The sequence below is a fragment of the Lissotriton helveticus genome, chromosome 12 (genome assembly GCF_964261635.1).
Source record: "Lissotriton helveticus chromosome 12, aLisHel1.1, whole genome shotgun sequence".
Classification (NCBI taxonomy): Eukaryota; Metazoa; Chordata; class Amphibia; order Caudata; family Salamandridae; genus Lissotriton; species Lissotriton helveticus.
In genome coordinates, this window is record NC_136073.1 from 280,526,515 (window position 1) to 280,548,119 (window position 21,605).

A 21,605-nucleotide genomic window follows, 5' to 3' on the forward strand; every position below is an offset into this window, starting at 1 on the left:
TGATTAGACAAATGTGGCAGGAGGCTTTCTAGGTTGCCCATGGTCTCCATTCCCGCCAGGGCCGGCTCTAGGGTGGTGCGATCAGTGCAACCGCACCTGGCGTTGACTTGGGGAGGGGGCGTCATTTTTGAAAATGTATATTATCACTTTAAAAGCATCTGCTGCCGCGTTCCTGCCTCCAGAACTTTTCCGACATCAATTAAAATGTCAAGATAACTCCAGTGATTAATCGTCTTCCTGGAAAGAGACCGGAGGTTTGTCTAGTGGAAGTTCCGACTCATCCTAAGGTAGCGCAGAGGGTTAAAATGCCTGCTGCTAAGAACATGTACCATGCAGATACCGAAATGCATATAATGTAAATAGGTCAGTGGGTTACTGCTTCTGTAAGAGAGATCCTTTTGTAACGTTGTTTATCCTAATATAGAACATTGAGCTATTAACTGTCATCCTAGAGATGCATGCAAACTGCAAGCTATATGTTAGAGCTATATGTTTTTTGCCCAGTCTTTCATCATCCTAATTTTGTGAACCGGGTTCATTTGAGTGGAAAACAATTCTTATTATGAAAGAGAACCCCTAACAATTATTTTACGTTTTAAATTCTGTATTTGTTCTTTTCAAGAATAAGGACTCACACTACATTGCCTACCAGTATGGATGACCTGTCACTCCTACACTACACCTTGTAGTCCTGTTTGATATAACATTTCCTATACACTGATTTACACATATATGATTGTCTCTGTGCAATGTGTGTTAGGTGTAAAGTGCTCTGACACCTTACACTGGTGTGAGTGGTGCTATAAAACTAAATGAATCTGAGAGACAGTGGTTATGGAGACTTGAGAGGCACTGTTAAAGGGTGCTAGTGAGGGAATCTGTGGCAGAGGTGGTCATTGGAGGGGGGTTGCCAACAGACATTGTCGCACAGGGCGCCACCAGCGCTCCTGCTTCTGTAAAGAGGTCTGAAATGTTGGTATCCAAGTCATCAATATAACAACTCATCTTATAAGTTCTATCAAATAACTCATTTGACATGGTCTGAAATATGTCTTGCATTTGTTGAAGCAACAATCACTGCCCCCAGGCCACTGTTCCCTTTAAGCCGCGCGCCTGTGCGCCTGCGCACCTGTTGAAACTGAGCGCACAGTGACCTCTTTAAAGCGCGTACACCACCAGAGTCAAGTATTCATGTTAATCGCAGGGCCCTGTAGAAGCATGATGGGTGCTGCGATTAACATGAATACTTGAAGAAAAGCAGACAATCTGCCCCCTCCGCGGTCCATCAAGAAAAGTCATGCAGCAAACCTAAAAGTACAATGCATTCTTGTACAATCATTAACATACAAAAGTGATTGTGAAAGCACGTCGTGCTGTTAAGCTTGCTGCCCGCCTTTTATTAACAAAGCGCTGCAGTTTGTGTGTCTTTTTGAAAGTTTTTATGTTAAATGCAGCCCCTTACGTAAGCATGTAGGGAGCTGCAAATAACATGAAAACGTTCAAAAAGGCACGCAATTTGCCGCACTCTATTAATATGAGGCAGGCAGCAAGCTTAACAGCACAAGTGTGCTTTCACAATCACTAATATGTATTAGTGATTGTGAAAGCACACGTGGTGCAGTTGTGCTTGCTGCCTGCCTTTTCTTCATAGAGCGCAGCAGTTTGTGTGCCTTTTTGAAAGTTTTATGTTAAATGCAGCCCCGAGCATAAGCAAGTTGGGAGCTGCAAATTAACATGAACACCCTCAAAAAGGAACACTATCTGCTGCACACTATTAACAAAAGGCACGAAGCACGACGTGTGCTTTCACAATCCCTAATGTATATTAGGGATTGTGAAGTGCTGTTAGGCTTGCTGTGTGCCTTTTGTAGATAGGGCCACCAGAATTTTAAAGCCAAAAATTGGACATTTCACTCAAACAGAAAATGGACTACACATAGCTGCCAAGGTTTCAGATTGCTATGTGTGACATTTTCAAAATTTCAGTGCAATCAGGGCGAAGTCCTAAAGAAGTGGAGGGGACTAACCTACTTAGGCAGTATGCAAGTGACATCAAAGCGCACAACATCACAGCGCGCAACATCAAACATGGCATCACATGAATTGACATCACACATGGAATCACATGAATTGACATAATAGAAAGTGGCATCACAAGCCATGACTTTACAGGAAGTGACATCAGATCTAAAACCTTCACATATATGTTTAGCGGGTCTATCATGTGTACGTTTGAGAGCATGCGAGGATAATAGCACAGCGAGCTATGGAAAAGGATATGTGACTTCTACACCTCGCAATCCCCCAGTTTTATATTACACACCCTGTACATTAATTTACAAATGTATACCACTTATTGTACACGTAATATGCACATGTTGATGTAAAGCACTTTGACACCCTGCATTGGAATGAGTAGAGCTATATAAGAAAAAACAGTGGTACTTAAATTATTTCAACGCCACCTCGGGGGAAGTAAGCTTTATATAAATGCAATTTGCTTTGTATAAATACTGGGAAAGACCTACATATCTGATATTCTTCCATTGCATGCATAACTCCTAACCAGGGGCTCCAGGGAGTGAAAAGCTGCCTCTCTTTTACGTAAGTGTGAAGAGCTAACAAGGTTTGAGCCTTTGTTTCCCCTCCGCTTAATTTACATCAGGTGTGAGGTTCCTGACTGCTCATAGCCAAGAGACTCGAACAAAAGGAGGTCTGATGACCCCTCAAATTCCGCCTTTGTTATGGGCCCAGCAGGAGTCTTAAATAAGAAAGCCCCGTCCCCGCCTGAACGTTGTTGCTTGTTGCAGTTGGAAAGCAGACAACATGTAGGTGCTGCTGAAAGTGTCCCAGTGTTTGAAATTACACCAGGACGAGTTCAGAACATTATTCAGTGGGGCCCAAATTCTTGGCGAGGTGGACCGCATTCACCCTGTGAAAAAAGTGGGTGGCCGCCATCCACCCACGTGTACCCCCGACTTGTGCCCAGAGTGCAATTATGAGTGACATTTCAACAGCTTTGAGTGACACTTTCTTGAGAGCAAATTCAGCCTTATTCTACCCTGTAAACTCGAACCCCATTCCCAATATGAACAAACCTGCCCCACACAGTGCATTCAAACACCACACAGCCATTAGAACTAACTCCATTCATATCCACCAGAACCAACCTGCTCCTTCGCAGTCCATCTTAACCACATTCACATCTGCAGTGTTCAGCTCACCTCTGCCCAGTAAGATTCGGGCCAGGTTGAGATGGGGTTATGGGTCATTGGTGTTGCTTTGCTGATTATTGCAGGAGAGAGGCCGGGCCTGGCCTTTCAAGACTGGCCTCAGATTGTATGGTGCTTCGTTATGGGTATTTGACAAAAGAGATAGCAAGGGATAAATTGTTACATTAAAAGACTTTTAATGGAGAATATGCTTTTGACTACTGTATCCTTTTTATGTTTGTTGTAAGTTGCAAACCTGTCTTAAGACCCTTCATGTGGTGCTGTATGTGTAGAAATACACAGTCTTTTCACTTTATTACGCAAATGTTTGAGTGATATTTGCACTGATTTTTGTCTCTGCACCCACACACGCAGTTGGGTTCTTGGCGCACATAGCCTTGGCTGCAGCGCACAGAGACCTTATACTGCCGCACACAGAAGAAAAATATTAGAGGGAACATTGCCCCAGGCCCCAGCGCACTTGAGGTTGGTGTCAGCCAAGCAGCTGGACCATTGATTTTGTGACGGGCTTTGAAATCATGTTAGGAGCAACAAGGGACCCCAATTCAGTCAGCATAGGACCTCAGGGAGCATATTATTTAGATCAACAACGGTCCCATGCAAACAAGTTTATACGGAACAAATAAATATAGACAGAGTCAGATCTATATTCGGAGCGACATATCCAGCCGGACAGAGGTCTTCAAATTTACTCAATAAGGAATTAATTCTTACAGAAAGAATACCTTCAACATTTCACCAGTGTGGGGCACAAGCCTGTACCCAGACACTCTTAGATCCAATACAGAACAAAGAAAAGGGCTTTTTAAGGCAAAAGTAAAGTTTTCTGTTTAAAAGTTCAGATGTACAGAAATATCGAGAAGCACCATTTACATATACAACACATATAAATCAAGTTTTGTATATGGTGCAAGGCAGGTCGACGGCGTTTCGGTCCCACTACTAAATCATGGGGACCATCATCAGGACATTGATTAATGCCTTAACGTTTTTTAAGCCTCTAAATGCCTAAGGAAGGGAATAAAAGAGAAAAGAAGGCATATGTACATTTTAGAACCACAATCAAAAAGTTGCATCATTTATCCAGTGACTTGAGGTGAGCAGTGAACCTGATTATATACATGCGAGGTGGGATAGTGAGAGTCGCTAGCTTCTGTGACATGGAACGTAGATACCAATTGTCGTATTGTCCAATCTAATAGGTACCTGGTGGTGTATAATAGAAATAATTTTTCAGTTGTGCCGGTACAGATAAGATTTAATCTTCAAGAGGATTGGTCATCCCTCATCTAAAGTCTTTCTCACAACTGAACTGAAACTCCCTGAGCTGGTTGTCTCAGGTCATACAATGTCACGCCATGACTACCCCCCTTGTAAATCGTATCTCTGTGGTAATTAATTGTCTATTGAAATGTAATAGTTCATGTTTTAAGTCACTTTCACTCTGCACCTTTCACTTAGGTAAACCACACTCCTTTAACACCAATATGGCCGCTAGCCCCGTGTCCGTCTTCCATTTCTATGGCCATGCACTTCCCAGGCTCCACTGACCAACCAGAGCCATCCCGCCCCCTTTTTAATATCACCGCCTCCTTCCCCACGAGGAAGCCAGGACACAGACCGAACTACCGACTAATCCGGTAAGTTGTAACTTCCCTTGGGGTGCGAACTCACTTTAACTTCTTCCTGCTTCAAATCCCCTAATGGCCCGTTTTAATCTACAGGTGGAATCCTGGTACCGCCAGATTACACTATCGTAACACGGCCCAACTCGTCATGCCCCATTTTGGTAAGAACCGACCGGCGCGCACTGTTACTATGTAATTGGCTCGTGTAGCGATCCTCTTTAACACTCCGCGCGGTTTACTTACAGGGCTTCCCCGTCCTCAATAGGCCATCACCCCGCTGCCTGAATCGACCGGTTATCTAACGTGGTAAGCCCCCTAGCTCTCAGCGATTTGGCTTCGCGTACTCGCATGATCGCATTACCCCACTGGCCACACTGGCTGGTTAACCACCCTGGTAAGCCTTTCAAGCCTCAGCCTTTAGGCTGTTCGCACTCGTCTGCATATCGCATAAGTGCACACCATGTTTTTCACTGCTCCGACTTCCCACTTCGCCGTTATTCCGCCCGAATGCACGGCTAATTTCAACTTCACCATAGTACGACCCACAACTCACCGATTCGAACGTCCTTATTTCTCGCTCCTCCCCCCACTTATCTGTACCGGCACAACTGAAAAATTATTTCTATTATCCGCCACCAGGTACCTATTAGATTGGACAATACGACAATTTGTATCTACGTTCCATGTCACAGAAGCTAGCGACTCTCACTATCCCACCTCGCATGTATATAATCAGGTTCACTGCTCACCTCAAGTCACTGGATAAATGATGCAACTTTTTGATTGTGGCTCTAAAATGTACATATGCCTTCTCTTCTCTTTTATTCCCTTCCTTAGGCATTTAGAGGCTTAAAAAACGTTAAGGCATTAATCAATGTCCTGATGATGGTCCCCATGATTTAGTAGTGGGACCGAAACGCCGTCGACCTGCCTTGCACCTTATACAAAACTTGATTTATATGTGTTGTATATGTAAATGGTGCTTCTCGATATTTCTGTACATCTGAACTTTTAAACAGAAAATGTTACTTTTGCCTTAAAAGCCCTTTTCTTTGTTCTGTATTGGATCTAAGAGTGTCTGGGTACAGGCGAGTGCCCCACACTGGTGAACTGTTGAAGGTATTCTTTCTGTAAGAATTAATTCCTTATTGAGTAAATTTGAAGACCTCTGTCCGGCTGGATATGTCGCTCCGAATATAGATCGGGCTTTGAAATCAGGCTGATGGGAATAGATTCAGAACAGACACTCTAGGAGGTACATTGCTAACACTAGAATCATCAAAAGATTGTATTTCAAGGCAATCTAAGAATGCCAGCCTCATCTATTCTGCCTGTTTCCAACCTAATGTAGAGCTCCAAATGGTAAAGAAATCTACATCTTCCTTCTCGATTTACTACTGCTTTTTCACTTCTGTGTTCTTATGAAACTTTGTGCCCTGAATAATCATTTTGATTCTTTCACTCTTTTTGGGAGTAAGTTCAATGTATTTACTGCTTGTACCAAGAAAAACTATTCCTTTTATTTCATCTAAGATACATCGAGTTCAAAGTCAGGAATCTTATTGTCCTTTTTAGCTAAAGAATTGCTCAACTAAATAATGTTTGGCTTATGGGCAACTCTTATCGCTTTGTAGAGTGCTGATTGGCAAGTACATAATTCATCAACTTTTTGATGCAACTTAATTGAAAAAGAAAGTACAGACATCCATAAAGCATATTACACTTTTATAAAAACAATATGTCACTTATAAGCACTGTTCCCTGGAACGTGCGCGCGTGCCCACTGAAGTCACCCCCAGCGCGTAGTGTCCCAATTGTAGCACGCACACACACACACACTACACAGCCCGTAAAACTGTTCGCGCCGCCGATTTTAAAATGCGAATGGCGCGAAATATGGTAATTTCCTTGTAGCAGGAGGCAGAGCTGGAGACAACGGACGGTGAAGAATACACAGCCGAGCGTCAGGAAAGTGAGTCTCCCTTATGTCCTGTATGGTTAGGGAGGACTCGGGTTAACAAGCAAGTGGCGCCTGCACTTGCTTCATTGTTTTCTTAATAGTGCACACATGCAGGGCAGATTGTAGGCTTTTGTGAAAGTATTCATTTTAATCGCAGTGCCATTATGCGCTGCGATTAACATGAATACTTTTACAAAGGTCTACAATCTGCCCTGCATGTGTGCACTATTAGGAAAAGGAATGTGGCAATCTAAAGCACGACGTGTTCTTTCAGATTATTCTGAAAGAACACGTCGCGTTTGACTCTGCATTCATTTGCTAATAATGGGCATCAGTGGGGCTGAATGTGGGCCTTTGAAATAGTTTTCATGCTAATTGCAGTGCACACGGGCGCTGCAATTAACAAGAATACTATTTCAGAGGCCCACATTCAGCCCCGCACTATCAGCAAAAGGAATGCAGAGTCGTACACAACCTGTATTTTCAAAATCATCTGAAAGCACATGCTGTCTTTGAACCTGCAGTTCTTTAGCTATTAGTGGGCAGCTGCGGGGCTAAATGTGGGCCTTTGAGATAGTATTCTTTTTAATTGCAGCGCTGCTCACTGCAATTAACAAGAACACTATTTCAAAGGCCCACATTCAGCCATGTACTATTAGCAAAATATCCTTTTAAAGTAAGTAGAGAGTATCTTATTCCATATAATAAATGATCATACCATCAAAATTACCACAAACTACTTAAATCAACTGTATCTTGCACTTTTAATTGAAGGGTGCGGTATGGTTGCTGTCATGAGGACTTAAAGCAAAAGCTATATTGCAAAATTAAACACACCACAAAGTATGTAGTAATTTGCTAAATTTCATTTCCATCTAAATCATATTTAAAAAATGCAGTAGCTCAGAATATGTAGACACATGCAGGGCGAGTGATTTTATCTTTCCTGTAATTAACTGACACATACAAAAAATAAACATGTCCATAAATATGTTCTTTCTGCTGACCACACTTCTGCTTTTCTTAAATGATCAGCAGAAGGAAAAGACAGCTCTTTTTCTGATGTTTAAACCAGAGCTGCAATTGTGCCCTGCGGCCTGTCTTTCACCTTGGCTGCTAGCTCTGGTAAAAGGCATTGAGACATTAAAACTCAACCATTTAACTTATTACAGTTTAAAAGTTATTTCATTTCCTAATTGGAGGTGACTAAAGAGGTCATAACTGTCCTGTAATGAGGTAATTAGAGACATGCTTTTATACAGGGATTGCTGTCTCCTGTTTGCTATTAAATTATTTTCATCATCATCATCATGTCTTTATTGCGATCACTTAAGATGATAAAAGACATTTTCACGTATCATTAACCCAACCATTTAGGGGTAACAGCATAATAAAACATAAAATATATAAAAATGAGACCTTCTATTAAAAAAGTATTAAATGTCATAGATATTAAGCCCTCATGGTTTTACTCGCTGTACCCCAGGTAATATATTGTGTTTATTTCACCTGGCATGTATAAGGTTTACACTCACATCTCAAGCACAAGCTCTTGCAGAAAGAGAGTAGGGCCTCTGCGTGCTGCTACTTTAAAACAACACAATGGTGCTGTCTCCAGAGCAGATGTTTTCCGGAGTAGCTGTTCAGCGTGGCGGCCTGCTTCCCGACTCCATGACAGCAGGCGGCGGCAAGGAAGGTGTTGTAAATAACAGGAAACACCTCAGAGCAAATGTATAAAAAAAATGTTCTGAATTGCAATGTGAGGTATTTTACTGGTCGGCTCGTGCCCCTTAAAATGTGGCGGTTCAGCCGATGATGTAAACACAGGTAAGGAATGCAGGCCAGGCATGGATGACCCTTCAAGCCAAGATGACGTCAGTAGGGCGATGCCACCTTACATTTGTGTATCTTAAGGATGTACCGCAGTCATCAGCTAGCACTGCGAACCCTCCCAGGCGAGCGAGGGTAGGGTTTTTAACCCCTCATATAAGACATCCTTATTTGATGTACTCATAACTGATTTACAATGCTGTGAAAGACCCACGTGTGCGCTTGGCAGAGCTAACTGGAAATGCATGAAAAGGAGTGGGATAAACAGATTACTGCTAGGAAAACCATTAGAAAGTCACCCGAGCATACCTGAGTGTCTGAGCAGCATCCTGCAGCCCGTGAAGCAGCGACGCTGGAGTCTGGATCATTCATATCTGCTTCAGTATTGACCGAGGGCCTCTCTCAGACTCGGGTATAGACTCTGTAAGTCATTGTCTGCGTGAGTAATGTGTGGTATGCACAGACAGGCAATTAACGCTCGTTCTCCTAGGCCTACGGAAGCATAGTGTTTGCAGCACTAAAAAAGTCAGAAAAAAATAAATTCTTATTCACTTTTCAGAAAGAAACCCAAAACCTTTCTCTTTTCGAGGCAGTCTCAGTGCGCCAAGAGACCCTAGGGTGTATGACGCGCTTTATAAAAACCCTAAACTAAACTAAACCAAGCTAAATAAAGCACCCAAAATAGATTTTCTTTGCAGATTTATTTCCTCCAACATAAACTGTATTCCATACCTGCCACTTCTCTCGATTCGTCATCACTACTGACACCTCACTTGGGAGAGGATGTATCCTAACAGCTAGGGCGGTCGTCCTTCAATCTGGGAAACCAGGTTCGACAAGGGCGCAACATCCTGAAATTCTGGGCAAATCACATCATCTCTCCATGCCTAACAAAAACAAGAACTATCTTTTTTTTATATTCCTAAACACGCCCTTTTCTGTCACATTGTTTATGTGATTTTATGTGGTGATCAGCACTTCTCCTACGGGCCGATTCAGTCACACCCCCGGACTCCCCAGGAATCTGGGGGTGACCGCTGACGCCAGAGAACGAGACCAGAAGGCGCCGAGCCCTGCTTGCAGTCTCATGGGATATCTCATTCCCGAGATTGGGGGTGGTGGGGGTTGTTTACATTTATAATGCAGCTTTATTTAATGCTGAAAGAAATGGCTTGTGGCAAATGATAGCCAGAGCGTCTGAGCATTTCGTAACGTGTGATGGCAAGCCGCGGAGAGGCAGGCACCTATCCTCTGCTTTTATGGAGCCAGGGATACACGACAGCTATTTCCGCGCACAGCTGTTTATTGAGTTGTTTTACTAGCTGTGAACATGCCGCTTTGTCGCGCTAAAGAAGGAGGCAGCAGGGAGAGGGGAGACAGGAGGGGGCCTGCGCATGTTTCCCTTGAGGGAACGAGCAGGGGCACCATATGTATGCAAGGTAATTACAAACATATGTTGTTCTTGCTCACTCCCGCCAGGGAATATCCAGACATGCACGCGTTGCCATTGAAAGTTTGGTCTGAAAAGGTGTATTGACGGCTTTAGGTCTCTCTCCTATGCAACGCATGCTTGTTGCGTAGGTCGAGACCTAAAAAGGAATGCAGGGTCGCTGCAATTAACATGAGTATTATCTCAAAGGCCCACATTCAGCCCGCAGCTGCCCACTATTAGCAAAAGGAATGCAGCAAATGCAAAGCAGGGCGTGTGCTTCATAGCTGCCAAGGTTTGAAATTGCCATGTGGGACATTTTCATGTTTGCTTGTAATATGAGTGACATATTAAGGATCATGAGTACATAGCTGCCAAGGTTTCATACTGCTATGTGTGACATTTTCATATGTTTCAGTCTAATATGAGTGACATTATGAGTGACATTTTCTCACAAGCAAAATCAACACACTAAACTTCACGGTTTAACAACCGCCACAGCAAACATCGAAGGGGCATTAATTGGGGTGCAAAAGAGGCTGAGGAGCACACATAGCCAGGTGGCAGCGGAGTGAGCAAGGGCGCTGTATTATTGGAAGTACATTGCACGGTTCGTGAAAATTATCGACCACTAGGAACTGTGAGGTGGATGACATTTACAAAATCACTAAATCATAGGTTTTGACTAAGTTCCCCTTCATTTCCCCTTAGAGTCATAGGTCGAAACACTCATTTTGGCATTGAAATGCCCACACATGGGGAGGCATGGCCGGCTAGATGTGGACAAGAACTGCTTCATCCTGGATACCAAACTGTCATTTTTAGGTCCAAGGCTGAATCCTGCAGTCCCCGCCACCTGGTTAGGACAGAGAGCCGAAAGAGGGGGCTAACGGCAGAAACAAAGTTGTGTGAGACCTGAAGCAAAGCATTGGTGCGGAGGCCCCTGAGGAGAAGACAACGAAGTGGTGACTGCGTGAATGCGGGCTGACCCAGTATCTTTTTGCGGGGATACCCTGGCGGGCTAAATAGCCCCTGGTGAGAACTGGCTGCACTGCGGTCAAGACAGGCGATCGGTCATAACACAGGGGTCTGCCTGGATCACCCCGAGGGGTTCTGGTTATTGCCAGCCGGGGGACGTGTTTGTAATGAGCCAGCATTGGAGGCAGCCGAAAATCGCCACACTGCAGCATAAGAGGAGAGGGTGCCTGGCGCCACTGATGGAGAAAGTGGGCTGTGGGGAGCAAGATTTGAGATATAGAAAGACAATACAATATTTACCAGTGCAGGAATAATGTTAAATACTGTTAAATGTTGTCTATGCTTCAGGTATAGGAATGTTACAGCAAAAGGTCAAAGGGAGCACCGCTCGCATGTTAGTCTTTGTTCGCTCTCAACGGGAGAGGCGAAACAGAGTCAGTGACTGGCAGCCCTGTCCTCTTGCTCCGCTGGCTTACAACTGGGGCACTGATCACCCCACTTAAAAGCTAGCTGATTCAATAAAATCATACACTCGAGATTAGATCTAGATTAGGCTGAAGTCAGGAATGTTTTCAACACCAAGGCATGTTTTTTTTCTCTAAATACCATGAGCTTAAGTATGCATATTTATTAAAAGCATGCCTACTTTACCAGCGCTTTGCCCGCTTTCAAATCATAAAAACCAGAGTCCTCCTGATCACAACAAATGACTCCCTCTGCAAACGTGCCACCCGGGTTGCATTCAGACTCAGCAGCTGCACAGTGTGTGCTCTGGACTCCAGCGGCCGCCGTGGGTCCTTGGGGTTGGGTCTCGGCAGTGGCAGGGATCCTTCATGATTTTGTTTAAATTACCGCGCTGCGGTGTAAGCACTGCCCTAGCATTGCCACATCCTGCGTAATGCCGCATGCAGCCATGAGGATTACTTCCTATTTTAACTAATATATTGTAGCCAGCAGCCCACAAAGCCTACCAGCAGCAGCGCTCTCACACAGGCATCCTGCCACTCCAGTTTCAGTGTAGCAGCATTATGACTTGAGAGCCGAGGCAGGGACTATGCCTATTGTATGTGAATTTGCATTGCAGTGCGGACCACCACACTGAAATGCGTTAGCCTAACACCTGATGCGTGGTACATGGCAGCGCTATGAGTAACACTTTCTCGCCAGCTAAATCAAGCCATAAAGAGAAGGGAAACGTATATAGAACTATATGTATAGCTGTCAAGGTTTCACATTGCTCAGTGTGACCTTTTCATGATTTCAGTGTAATTATTAGTGACATTTCAACAAGCTTGTATTGCATTTCATGATGTTTCCTTTTTACATATAAAATTGTTCTGAAATTAGAAAGGCATCTACATAACACTTCAAGTATACCGAATAGTGACCAATTCCTTTGCAATACAAGGTGTTGCAGGATTTTCCTTGAAAAATACATCTTCACATCTACCTTCAATAACCACTGTTCAACTACTAACACTTGAACATGAGTGATCACTGGTATTAGGCAGCAATTAAAAAGGTATGAACCTTTTATCGCTCACAAATGTACAGATTTAAGAAGAATCAAAATTAAGCAAAACAAACTAATATGAACAGAGAACTACATTTATTCACAAAAGACTCTTTCTGAAATCTGCCACTCTTTCAACCTTTTCCATTTTAATGGGATCAAGCACAACAAATACACTTTCCTGATAGTGACTCGGAACAGAATTGTGTCAAAGGTAATTTACTGTATTATTGCTTGGGTGTTCTAACTTTAACCAAACACTGTGTAAGGCACCTCATTGACAGGCTGCATGATGCTGGGCCAGTCTCCATGTAATTACTACACACTCCTTTGGCATTGTAAGCCAATGTGTGGGGCAGTATTGGAACACGGTTTCATGCAACTCCGTGTTTAAGCTCAGTAGTTTCAGGAGCCGGAAAATAAGAAAAGGCACCGGGGTCATTGTCAGGATAGACCCAGTGCTTGCACTTAGTGTGTTTAAAGGCTTCGCAAAGCCGCCCACAGCCAGATTCATCTAGTGCCATATCCATGTGTATTGTATATATGGGATCTTGTATAGGCTCCCAACATTTTACCACCCGATGAATAGTGCTTGAGTTGAGGATCTTTAGTAAAATCTTATGGTACCATTGTTGCAGTCCTATGCTTTTCTAAACCTGAAGTGTACTTTCCTGTATAACCAATTCATGTCATGGTGTGTGTATCTAAATTGAACACCGGCCTTTATACCCTTTATGTGGTACTACAGGTGTGATATTTGGCGCTGCCCCCACATGCGCGGTCTGGTTCCTGGCGCACATAGCCTGGTCTGCAGTGCACAGAGACCTTACACTGAGGAAAATAATTAGAGGGAACATTGCTTATAAGTCCTCATAACTATACTCAAATGAACAAAATTCTGACTGAAGAAGTCTCCTACCTGAAGGACAAAGCTGGGTAATTCAGCCAACTCCTCCGTCACATTGCCGTAGTATTCATTGATGGTGAAGACTGGGGCTTCGTCGTTTTTATTGACAACCCTCACGATGACCACAGCGTAGTCTTCCCATTTACCATCCGAGGCTGAGAGTTCAAGCTCGTACCTGGGCACCGCTTCATAATCCAGTGGTTGAGAAATGAAGATCACACCTGTTTCCGGTTCAATATTGAACATACCACCAACGTTTCCGGCTGTGATCAGGTATCTTATTTTTGCATTTGCCCCTGAAAACATAAATACAGTGTTAGATAGTGCATACCTTTTTCTTTATTGAGATCACAAACACCCACACCAAAATGTTTCTCAAAGCATTATATTATGTAAGTTGTATTTCTTTATTGTGATTGTATACTGTTTTATACACTTCAGTGCTTAATACAGCTCTAAAAAGTACCATGAAAATACATACATGAATATAAGTGATCCTGCAAATTACTTCACTGAAAAAACATGTTTCCTTGAGAAGCACACAAAAACAATAAAGCTGAAGTTCAACAGAGATATTGAGCATCTTATTGGAATCTGCAGGGTAATACTGAGAGGTAATAACACCTGAATAAATACTGGTGCAAGGTGTGGATTTTTCCAGGTATGGTATCACTACCCCTTTACAAGTTCAGCAGGTCACAGCAGCCGCATATTATATTAATATGGCACATTTTCCTCCAGCTGCAAGACGTGGAATCTCACACTTCTTACCTACATACATTCTGCTAGATGTTACCTGGTGAATTTGCGCAGGGAAAGCCACCAAGTCAGTGCTAAATGAGAGTCCTATAAGAGTCCACAGTACTCCGTGGGTGAAGGATGCAGATCAGGCCTTTGGCGCAAAGGACAGCTATTATGTGGTGTACTTCTATGTAAAGTCAAACAGTTAGGAAAACACCTTCTATGGGAAAAGTAGATGTTCACGAAGGTAGATGGTTTTAATCTTCACCATTGAAATTGGAAAGGGTCTAGTCTCTCTTTCCTGTTTCTTCTCCTATTTTTACACCTTTGTCTCCCCACTGATATTCTTTCGATACCTTCCTTTATAGACTTTCCTGACTCCAAGATCCTTCCCTGCTGAACATGTACTATCCCCATACGTCTACTCCTTAAGATCCTTCTCCTCTTCCCGTATCAATTTACTCTTCACTTATTCTCTACCTCCCAGCACTACAACCCGTTTTTCTCTTCCAGCACTTTCCCAGATGCCTTTATACACACTAAAAGCATCCTTCTACTCTTGGGAAGCAAACTTTTGGCTATTCTTTTTCTGCTGATTTTCATCTCATCTCATCTCTTTACCTCTTATTTCTTTCAGATCTGACTGACCCAATGTGACACACACTATGTATTTTGATTGCCTTATACTATTTCCTTGCTACAATCTTGTGCATATCTTGACTTGCCTTATCTTCTTTGCCGCATGTAATTTTGTCTTCGTCCAGCATGCACAAGAGAAGCAGCTCTTCAGTCTGTCACAAAGTTTCTCCCTTCTGCTCCTCAGTTTAAATATTCTTCCCATTTTATTCCTCTTGACTTGTCTTTCTTTTGCTCGTATAATTGATATTCCACTTCCATTGCTCTCTTCCTAAATTTCACATCGTACCTCTTCAGTTTCATGGGCTGGCCTTGCATTTCCGTCTCTTTCTATCTCAATTGGTACTCCTCAAGGTCCACTCACTTCTTAGTCAACTCCTGTTTTGATCTTTACTAGGGTTCTTGCTTCATTCTCCGCTTTTAGTCTTCCCTGTGCTGTACATGCTGATGATTCCCAGGATTTTCTTTCTTCTTTTCTTTCTTCACTAGACTATTTCTTCTTGCCCATTTACAGTCCCATCTTGAGCTTCACCTCACGATTGACATACCTTTTTCCATGCTCACTCTCCTAATGCTTATTCCCTCGTTCTCCATTCGTTTTCCTCCCCTTCTTCTCTTCAGCATGCTCTCTGGGTTTAATTTCTGGACAAAAGATGTGATATTTCCACTCACAACTGTTGATTGAACCTATTTAAGAATCAAGATATTCATGATTTACTCTCTTGGAGACTCATATGCTTACTTTGGTGTTTCCCAACTTTAATAATTGTGAATGTACGTATATAGGGGTACTTGAATAATGTGACCCCAGCTGGGTAGCAACGGTGCACTGAACATGGCCTGTGAGTCGTAAAATGGGATTCAATCTGTTTACAATGAAGCAGTTACAATATAAGTTGCTACCATGTAGGGCAGTAGTGATGTTCAGTGCGTAATTTGTTAATAAAACGTCCTGGTGCCAAAGGTTTTTCTGAGGAGGCCACCATTAGCAATCCCGATTATCAGGGTTGCTTAATAGCAAAGCTGTCAACACCTGATTCAACCTCATGTCATTTTCTTGCACCACCCTAACCCCTTCCTTTTTCTTCATCTTACTTTTGCAGGTTCTTTTTCATACCTGCTTTCCAGTGACAAAGGCTGATGACAGAAAAATAAGTCCTGATCCCCAAAAATTAGTACCATGGCATGAATGGTAGTATGTGCTGGAAGCATACCCCTCCAGTACAAATTCCTATGCACAGACAAACTCTGAAGGTACATACATATTAGACGTGTGCTGAGCACTGCAGCACACAGATGTGTGCTGTGCACAGCAGCACACACGTAAAGCATTGTTTTTTGCAAAAATAAAACATTTACCCTTGTCTGCAGCTTTTTCCAAGTAGGCATCCCTTGTTAATGCAAAGTCCAATCTGGCTAACTTCTAGGTGGCTAAACATATAAGTGCATGTGCGGTACTGCCCCAGAGATGTCTCCTTGATGCAAAGCGATGCAAAGAATTCTTTGTGTTGTGAAAGTGCACCCTTTCAGAGCAAAACACCTTTTAGCCAGTCCCCACAAAGACAAAAGCAAACACAGAGAGGGGGTGTACTGACAGAGCAGATTCAGACAAAAAGGCTGAACAAATACTGCTTTTGATCTTAGTCAAAAGGCTTAAGAAGAGATTATAATTTGCTTCTTCAGTATAAAATCAGTTATGTGCCTTTCAGATAATGAAATGCACCACAGAAAAACGAAACCTTAGACAAACGTGTGTGCCATCGGAGAAGAAGAGATTGTTTGATACATTGTGCCTGAAATGAAAACAAGCATTTGCAATGTGCTGGCGGTAGTGGAGGAAGCAAGGAGCACTCTTGACTCTGGAGGATCAGTGGCAGTGATCCTCCTTGACTTGAGTGCTGCCTTTGATACCGTGAGTCATCAGGTGCTCCTCCAACGCCTGTCAGAGGTAGGTGTCTCAGGGACGGCCCTGAAATGGTTGGGATCTTTCCTCTCCAACCGTTTCTACCAGGTCTGGGAAGGGGCAGAGCAGTCTTCCTTATTCCCTCTTCAATGTGGAGTCCCGCAGGGCTCATCGTTGAGCCCTACCTTGTTCAATGCATACATGACTCCACTTGAACGAGTGGTAGCCCCTTCGGGGCTGAAGATCATCAGCTATGCTGATGATACTCAGCTGGTGGTGGGCCTCACTCAGCTGGCGGAGCAACCCAATGTGCTACATGACTGCCTGGACAATGTCTATCAGTGGATGTCCAACTCGGCTCTTAAGCTGAATGGAGGAAAAACTGAGCTGATGCTCCTGGGTAACTCCAGTCCCTCCATTATTGCTGGCTGTTGGCCCCGGTCTCTTGGCGACCCACCATCCCCCAAGAAAGAGATCAAGTCCTTGGGAGTATGGTTGGAGGAAGATCTGTCCTTTAGGACTCACGCCAGGAAGACCGCGGGGGTCTGCTTCGGTTTACTGAAGTCAGCCCGAAAGGTGCTACCACTGCTTCCGGATTCAGCCAAGAAGCTCCTGATGCGTGGTTTAATCCTTTCAAGGCTTGACTATGGAAATGCCCTGTTTCTTGGTGCCCCCGAAGCGACCTTTAAAACTCTCCAACAGGTGCAAAACGCAGCCGCTAGAGTCTTGATGGAGATCCCTAGAAGGCAGTCGGCTGCCCCGGCCCTTAAAGCGCTTCACTGGCTCCCTGTCAAGGAGCGGGTGAAATTTAAGGCGCTGTGTACTGCCCATAAAATCTTACATGGCAAAGGCCCTCCCATCCTTCTTAATATGGCCCGTCCTTATAAACCCTCACGCCCTTTGCGCTCGGACCAGCAACATCTTTTGCGATCTGCGAGAGTTAAGAGAGCTAGAACTGGGGGCAGGCGTTTCTCGGTACAGGTGGCATCTCTGTGGAACTCTCTGCCCCTTAAGATTCGCTCAGAGCCCAAGCTCCTACTATTCAGGAAACTTCTTAAGACATACTTGTTTCCATAGCAGTGAGTAATCGAGTCTCTCCTTCTTCTTTGGTCTGTCGCGCCGGGATGCCCCTGGGTAAGCTGAGCGCGTTACAAGTTTCATATAATAATAATAATAATAATAATGTAATAGGACTTGCATTTGGGAGAGTTCGAGCTTTTGGCCTTGTAAATGCCAATGTATTTCACCTATGTGTTTAGGTTTTAAGTGTAGTGGATGTATGTGTGGTATGTGTGAGAAGTTGGCCTGGCATATGCTGTCCACTATTCTAGTGGGCACCTTGCACCAGTCCAAACGACCCCTTATTGATGGTAGGTTAAAGACATCCTTATAGAAAGCTATCCTAGTGGTAGCTGTGGAGAGCAGCCTTCAGGCTAAGTCTTGAAGGAATGTAAAGCAGCTTGTTTTACCAGTCTATAATCTCATGTAATAACCAAATGAAAGAAGAACCACACCAGGTATATATAAAATATATGTATTTATTCTAAACACATCCCCCTAGTCTCTTTATGAGGCTAGTGGCAAAAGTACATAAGTAAACGTATTCAACACACAGTAAATTAGCACAATATATGATTAGCCCTAGGGGCGTCACAAACCATTTACTAAGAAAGTGGCATAAGAACCACGACTGACATAGATACTAGGCCGAGAGCCTTTAGAACCGCTGGGGCCACCGGGAACCACCCAAGGTAGTGACACAGGGGAAGGGAAGCGTGCAGTGTCTAAACACAGCCGCGAATCACCATTAACTTCTATGGGGAAAGTCGCGTTGGAAAATTACAGATTAAGGACACTTAGGAGTGAACTTGGAAGAAACCCCTTGAGAACTAGACAGTTCGAGAGTCAAGACCCACGGGAGCACTGGAGTACTTGTGTTACCTCACCCAGGGAAGCCGTGTGCCTAGGTGTCTTTTGGTGTCGGGTTTCGTCGTCGTTTCCTATGGCGAGCTGCGAAGAAGTGCTGCAGGCGACCAAGTGGAAAGTGTCCGGATGGATCCAAGGGTGGATCGGAGATCTGAAGAACCTGAAAGCAGAGGAGACAGAGTCTGGGTCACTAGCCAGTTACCACGAAGGCAAGGAGACGATGCCAACCAATGCAGGGTGATTTCAGGTGGAGAAGGTGAAGCTTGACTCTTCAGCCACGAGGACCAGGAGGCGTCAACGACAACCAGGAGCTGGATTCGAGCTGTCCCACAAAGGATGTCGAGTGCTGCAGCGTCGGTATCCGGATTGAACCCAACAAGCCTTGGCAACAGCAACCCACGCAGAAAGCAAAGAGTGGCTTCGGTGCAGACCAGCAAAGTCTGAGGGACTCACCCTTTGGAGGGGAGTCAGGGCACGTCTGGAGCAACCAGGAAAGCCCAAGAAACAGAGGAGTTACCTTCGTGGGGACCCACTAGTCGACGGACCAGGGATTGCGACGGGGCCTCAAGCAGAAATGCTAGAAGCAAGCCCACGGAACACTCGTGGAGTGTACGCCCACAATCTTCGGTGCAGATGGTGCTCAGGGCCTGGACTACGAGTAGCCCAATGCACAACATCGGGAAAGCTCGGGAAGGAGGTGCACTAGCAAATGTGATGGTGTCCAGGAGTTCCGGTCCCACGTCTCTCGTGATGGCTACAGGTCTCAGCTTTGCTGGGATCTCCTGTCGGCATCGGAGATGTCTGGAAGTTCCGTGTCCTGTGTCGCAAAACCTACAGGTTCCGGCGGGAGCCTTGGAAATGTATACCGGCAAGATGCTTTGTTGGTGCCTGTTTGAACAGTGGAGTCACTCCTTGAACCCAAGGGTGATTCTTCCGTCTTCTAGTCGAAATAGAATGTCGAAGTTCCAGGGTATATGTTGCAGAGTTTCGTCCAGGGTATCTACTAAGTTTAGGGGTTGGACCTATTCTAGGGTCCCACCTATGGGAGGACCCAGGGTGGGGGTGGTTACACCCCTTTCCCTTTCCCTTTTTCCAGTTTCGCGCCAGAGCAGGGGCTGAGTACCCCTGCAACCGGTTTGAACTGGGGTATGAACAGGGACACCAAGTGTGCCCCCAGCACTGTCTGAAAAAGCATTATATGAATGCACCCACCCAGCCCCAATACACTAAAGCCTGTCTGGGAGGTGGTTACACCTCCCTGTGACAGGAAACCTATTGGCCAGGCCTCCCCTGCTGGAGTTTTGTCCAGCAACAGGAGGTCAGACCCGTGTCTGTGGCATCCATTTTGTGAAGCCAGGGCTCTTTAAAACTATTACTGTTTAAGTAAGTGTGTACATGTCTTCTCCCCCTAGAAGGGTGGAATTCTACCCCCGCCGCCAGGACTGGCGGGGGGGTAGGTTTCCAAAGTGTTTTCTCCCCCTAGAAGGGTGGAATTCTACCCCCGCCGCCAGGACTGGCGGGGGTGGGGGGGCTTAGGTTTCCAAAGTGTTTGACACCAAACACGACATGTTTTGATGCAGCGATCCCAAAGTTAGCATTAACCGCCAGGTTATAATGCACTTAAGAGTATGTGGTATGTCTGTATCACAGAACAGCTACAGAGAAGTGATTCCGGTACCTATGCCCTTAGTACTGAAGGTACCATATACTAGGGACTCACATGGGTAACCCAGTAACCAATCTGGAGTGTACCTAATGTACAATCAATTTGGAGAGGAAGCAGCTAGGCTGGGGTCCTGGTTAGCAGGGCCCCAGCGAGACTAAAGTCGAAAAACAGTGAAACACCAGCGAAAAGTGGTGGTAACCATAGTAAGCAGATCCTACTCTCCTACGGTGTGGAGTGGAATTATGTGGGTTGTGTTAGAATTGTTTGTTGTGGAATTGTGTAAGATGGAATTTGGTGGTGTGTAGTGTATTTGTGTAGGGGAATTATCTGGTATGGTGAACAGATAGCGGTGAGAGCTGCACAGAATAGATAGAAAGGAAGATAGAGAGGGGTAGGTAGTTTTTTCAGGAAGTGGTGAATGAAGTCCAGAAATAGGAGCAGAAAGTGGGTGAGAAGGAAAGGGAGAGCAGGCTGCAGATGCATATAGAGGGAGCACTTGTGTACGCAGAAGACCTCCTAAGAAAAGGAGGAAAGCATGTGCTTGAGGGACGGAAACCTTGAATAGGCACCGGAAAGAAACTGTGCTTGTAGAGCTAAAGACAATTATATGAGAGAGGCGGGAACAATGCATGAGCGAAAAAGAGAGAGAGAGAGAGAGAGAGAGAGAGAGAGAGAGAGAGAGAGAGAACGAGAAAGAGAGATAGAGGGACGAGTGGGAGGGGCACCCATGGGGGGGAGGCGAGAGGTGTACCTGTGCACAGCGTGAGGATGTACAATAAGGTAGCATGGGTGAGCAGGCAGTATAGAGAGGAGACAGGGCGTATGAGGGAGGGATGAGAGGGGCAAGATGAGAGGGGTAGTGGGAGATTGAGGGAGAGATGAGGGGCAGACAAATCTGCAGTTTGCATGACAATTATTAGAAAACGAAATGAGATTGAATTTCAGAATTATTTAAAGGGATCTTCTGAAAGGCTGGCTCAGTATACGATGTACACTCATGTAAGTGGACACCTTGTACTGAACCAGACAACCCTTATGGTGATTTTAGTTGTTTTAGACAACCTTAGAAAGCTCTCAAAGTGGTAGCTGTGGAGAGCAGCCTTCAGGCTTAGTCCAGAAGGAGTGTAAAGCAGCTTGTTTTACCAGAACATAATCCTTTTAGGTATAGATTAAATGAAAAAGAACCACACAGTGTATTTATAAAAAAATATGTATTATAAGACACTCACATACAAATATCTCCTAGACGGAGATA

The 21,605-nt window shown here is 44.5% G+C and overlaps 1 protein-coding gene across 1 annotated transcript in view; it reads right to left on the reverse strand.

Annotated features, from left to right (window-relative positions):
• Positions 1 to 21,605, reverse strand: part of LOC144798008 (neural-cadherin-like) — a 566,884-nt gene that overhangs the window by 310,494 nt on the left and 234,785 nt on the right. Inside the window, exon 16 of the mRNA XM_078668798.1 lies at positions 13,491 to 13,774. Coding sequence (XP_078524924.1) covers positions 13,491 to 13,774 — 284 coding nt within the window. The remainder of the gene's footprint in view (positions 1 to 13,490; positions 13,775 to 21,605) is intronic.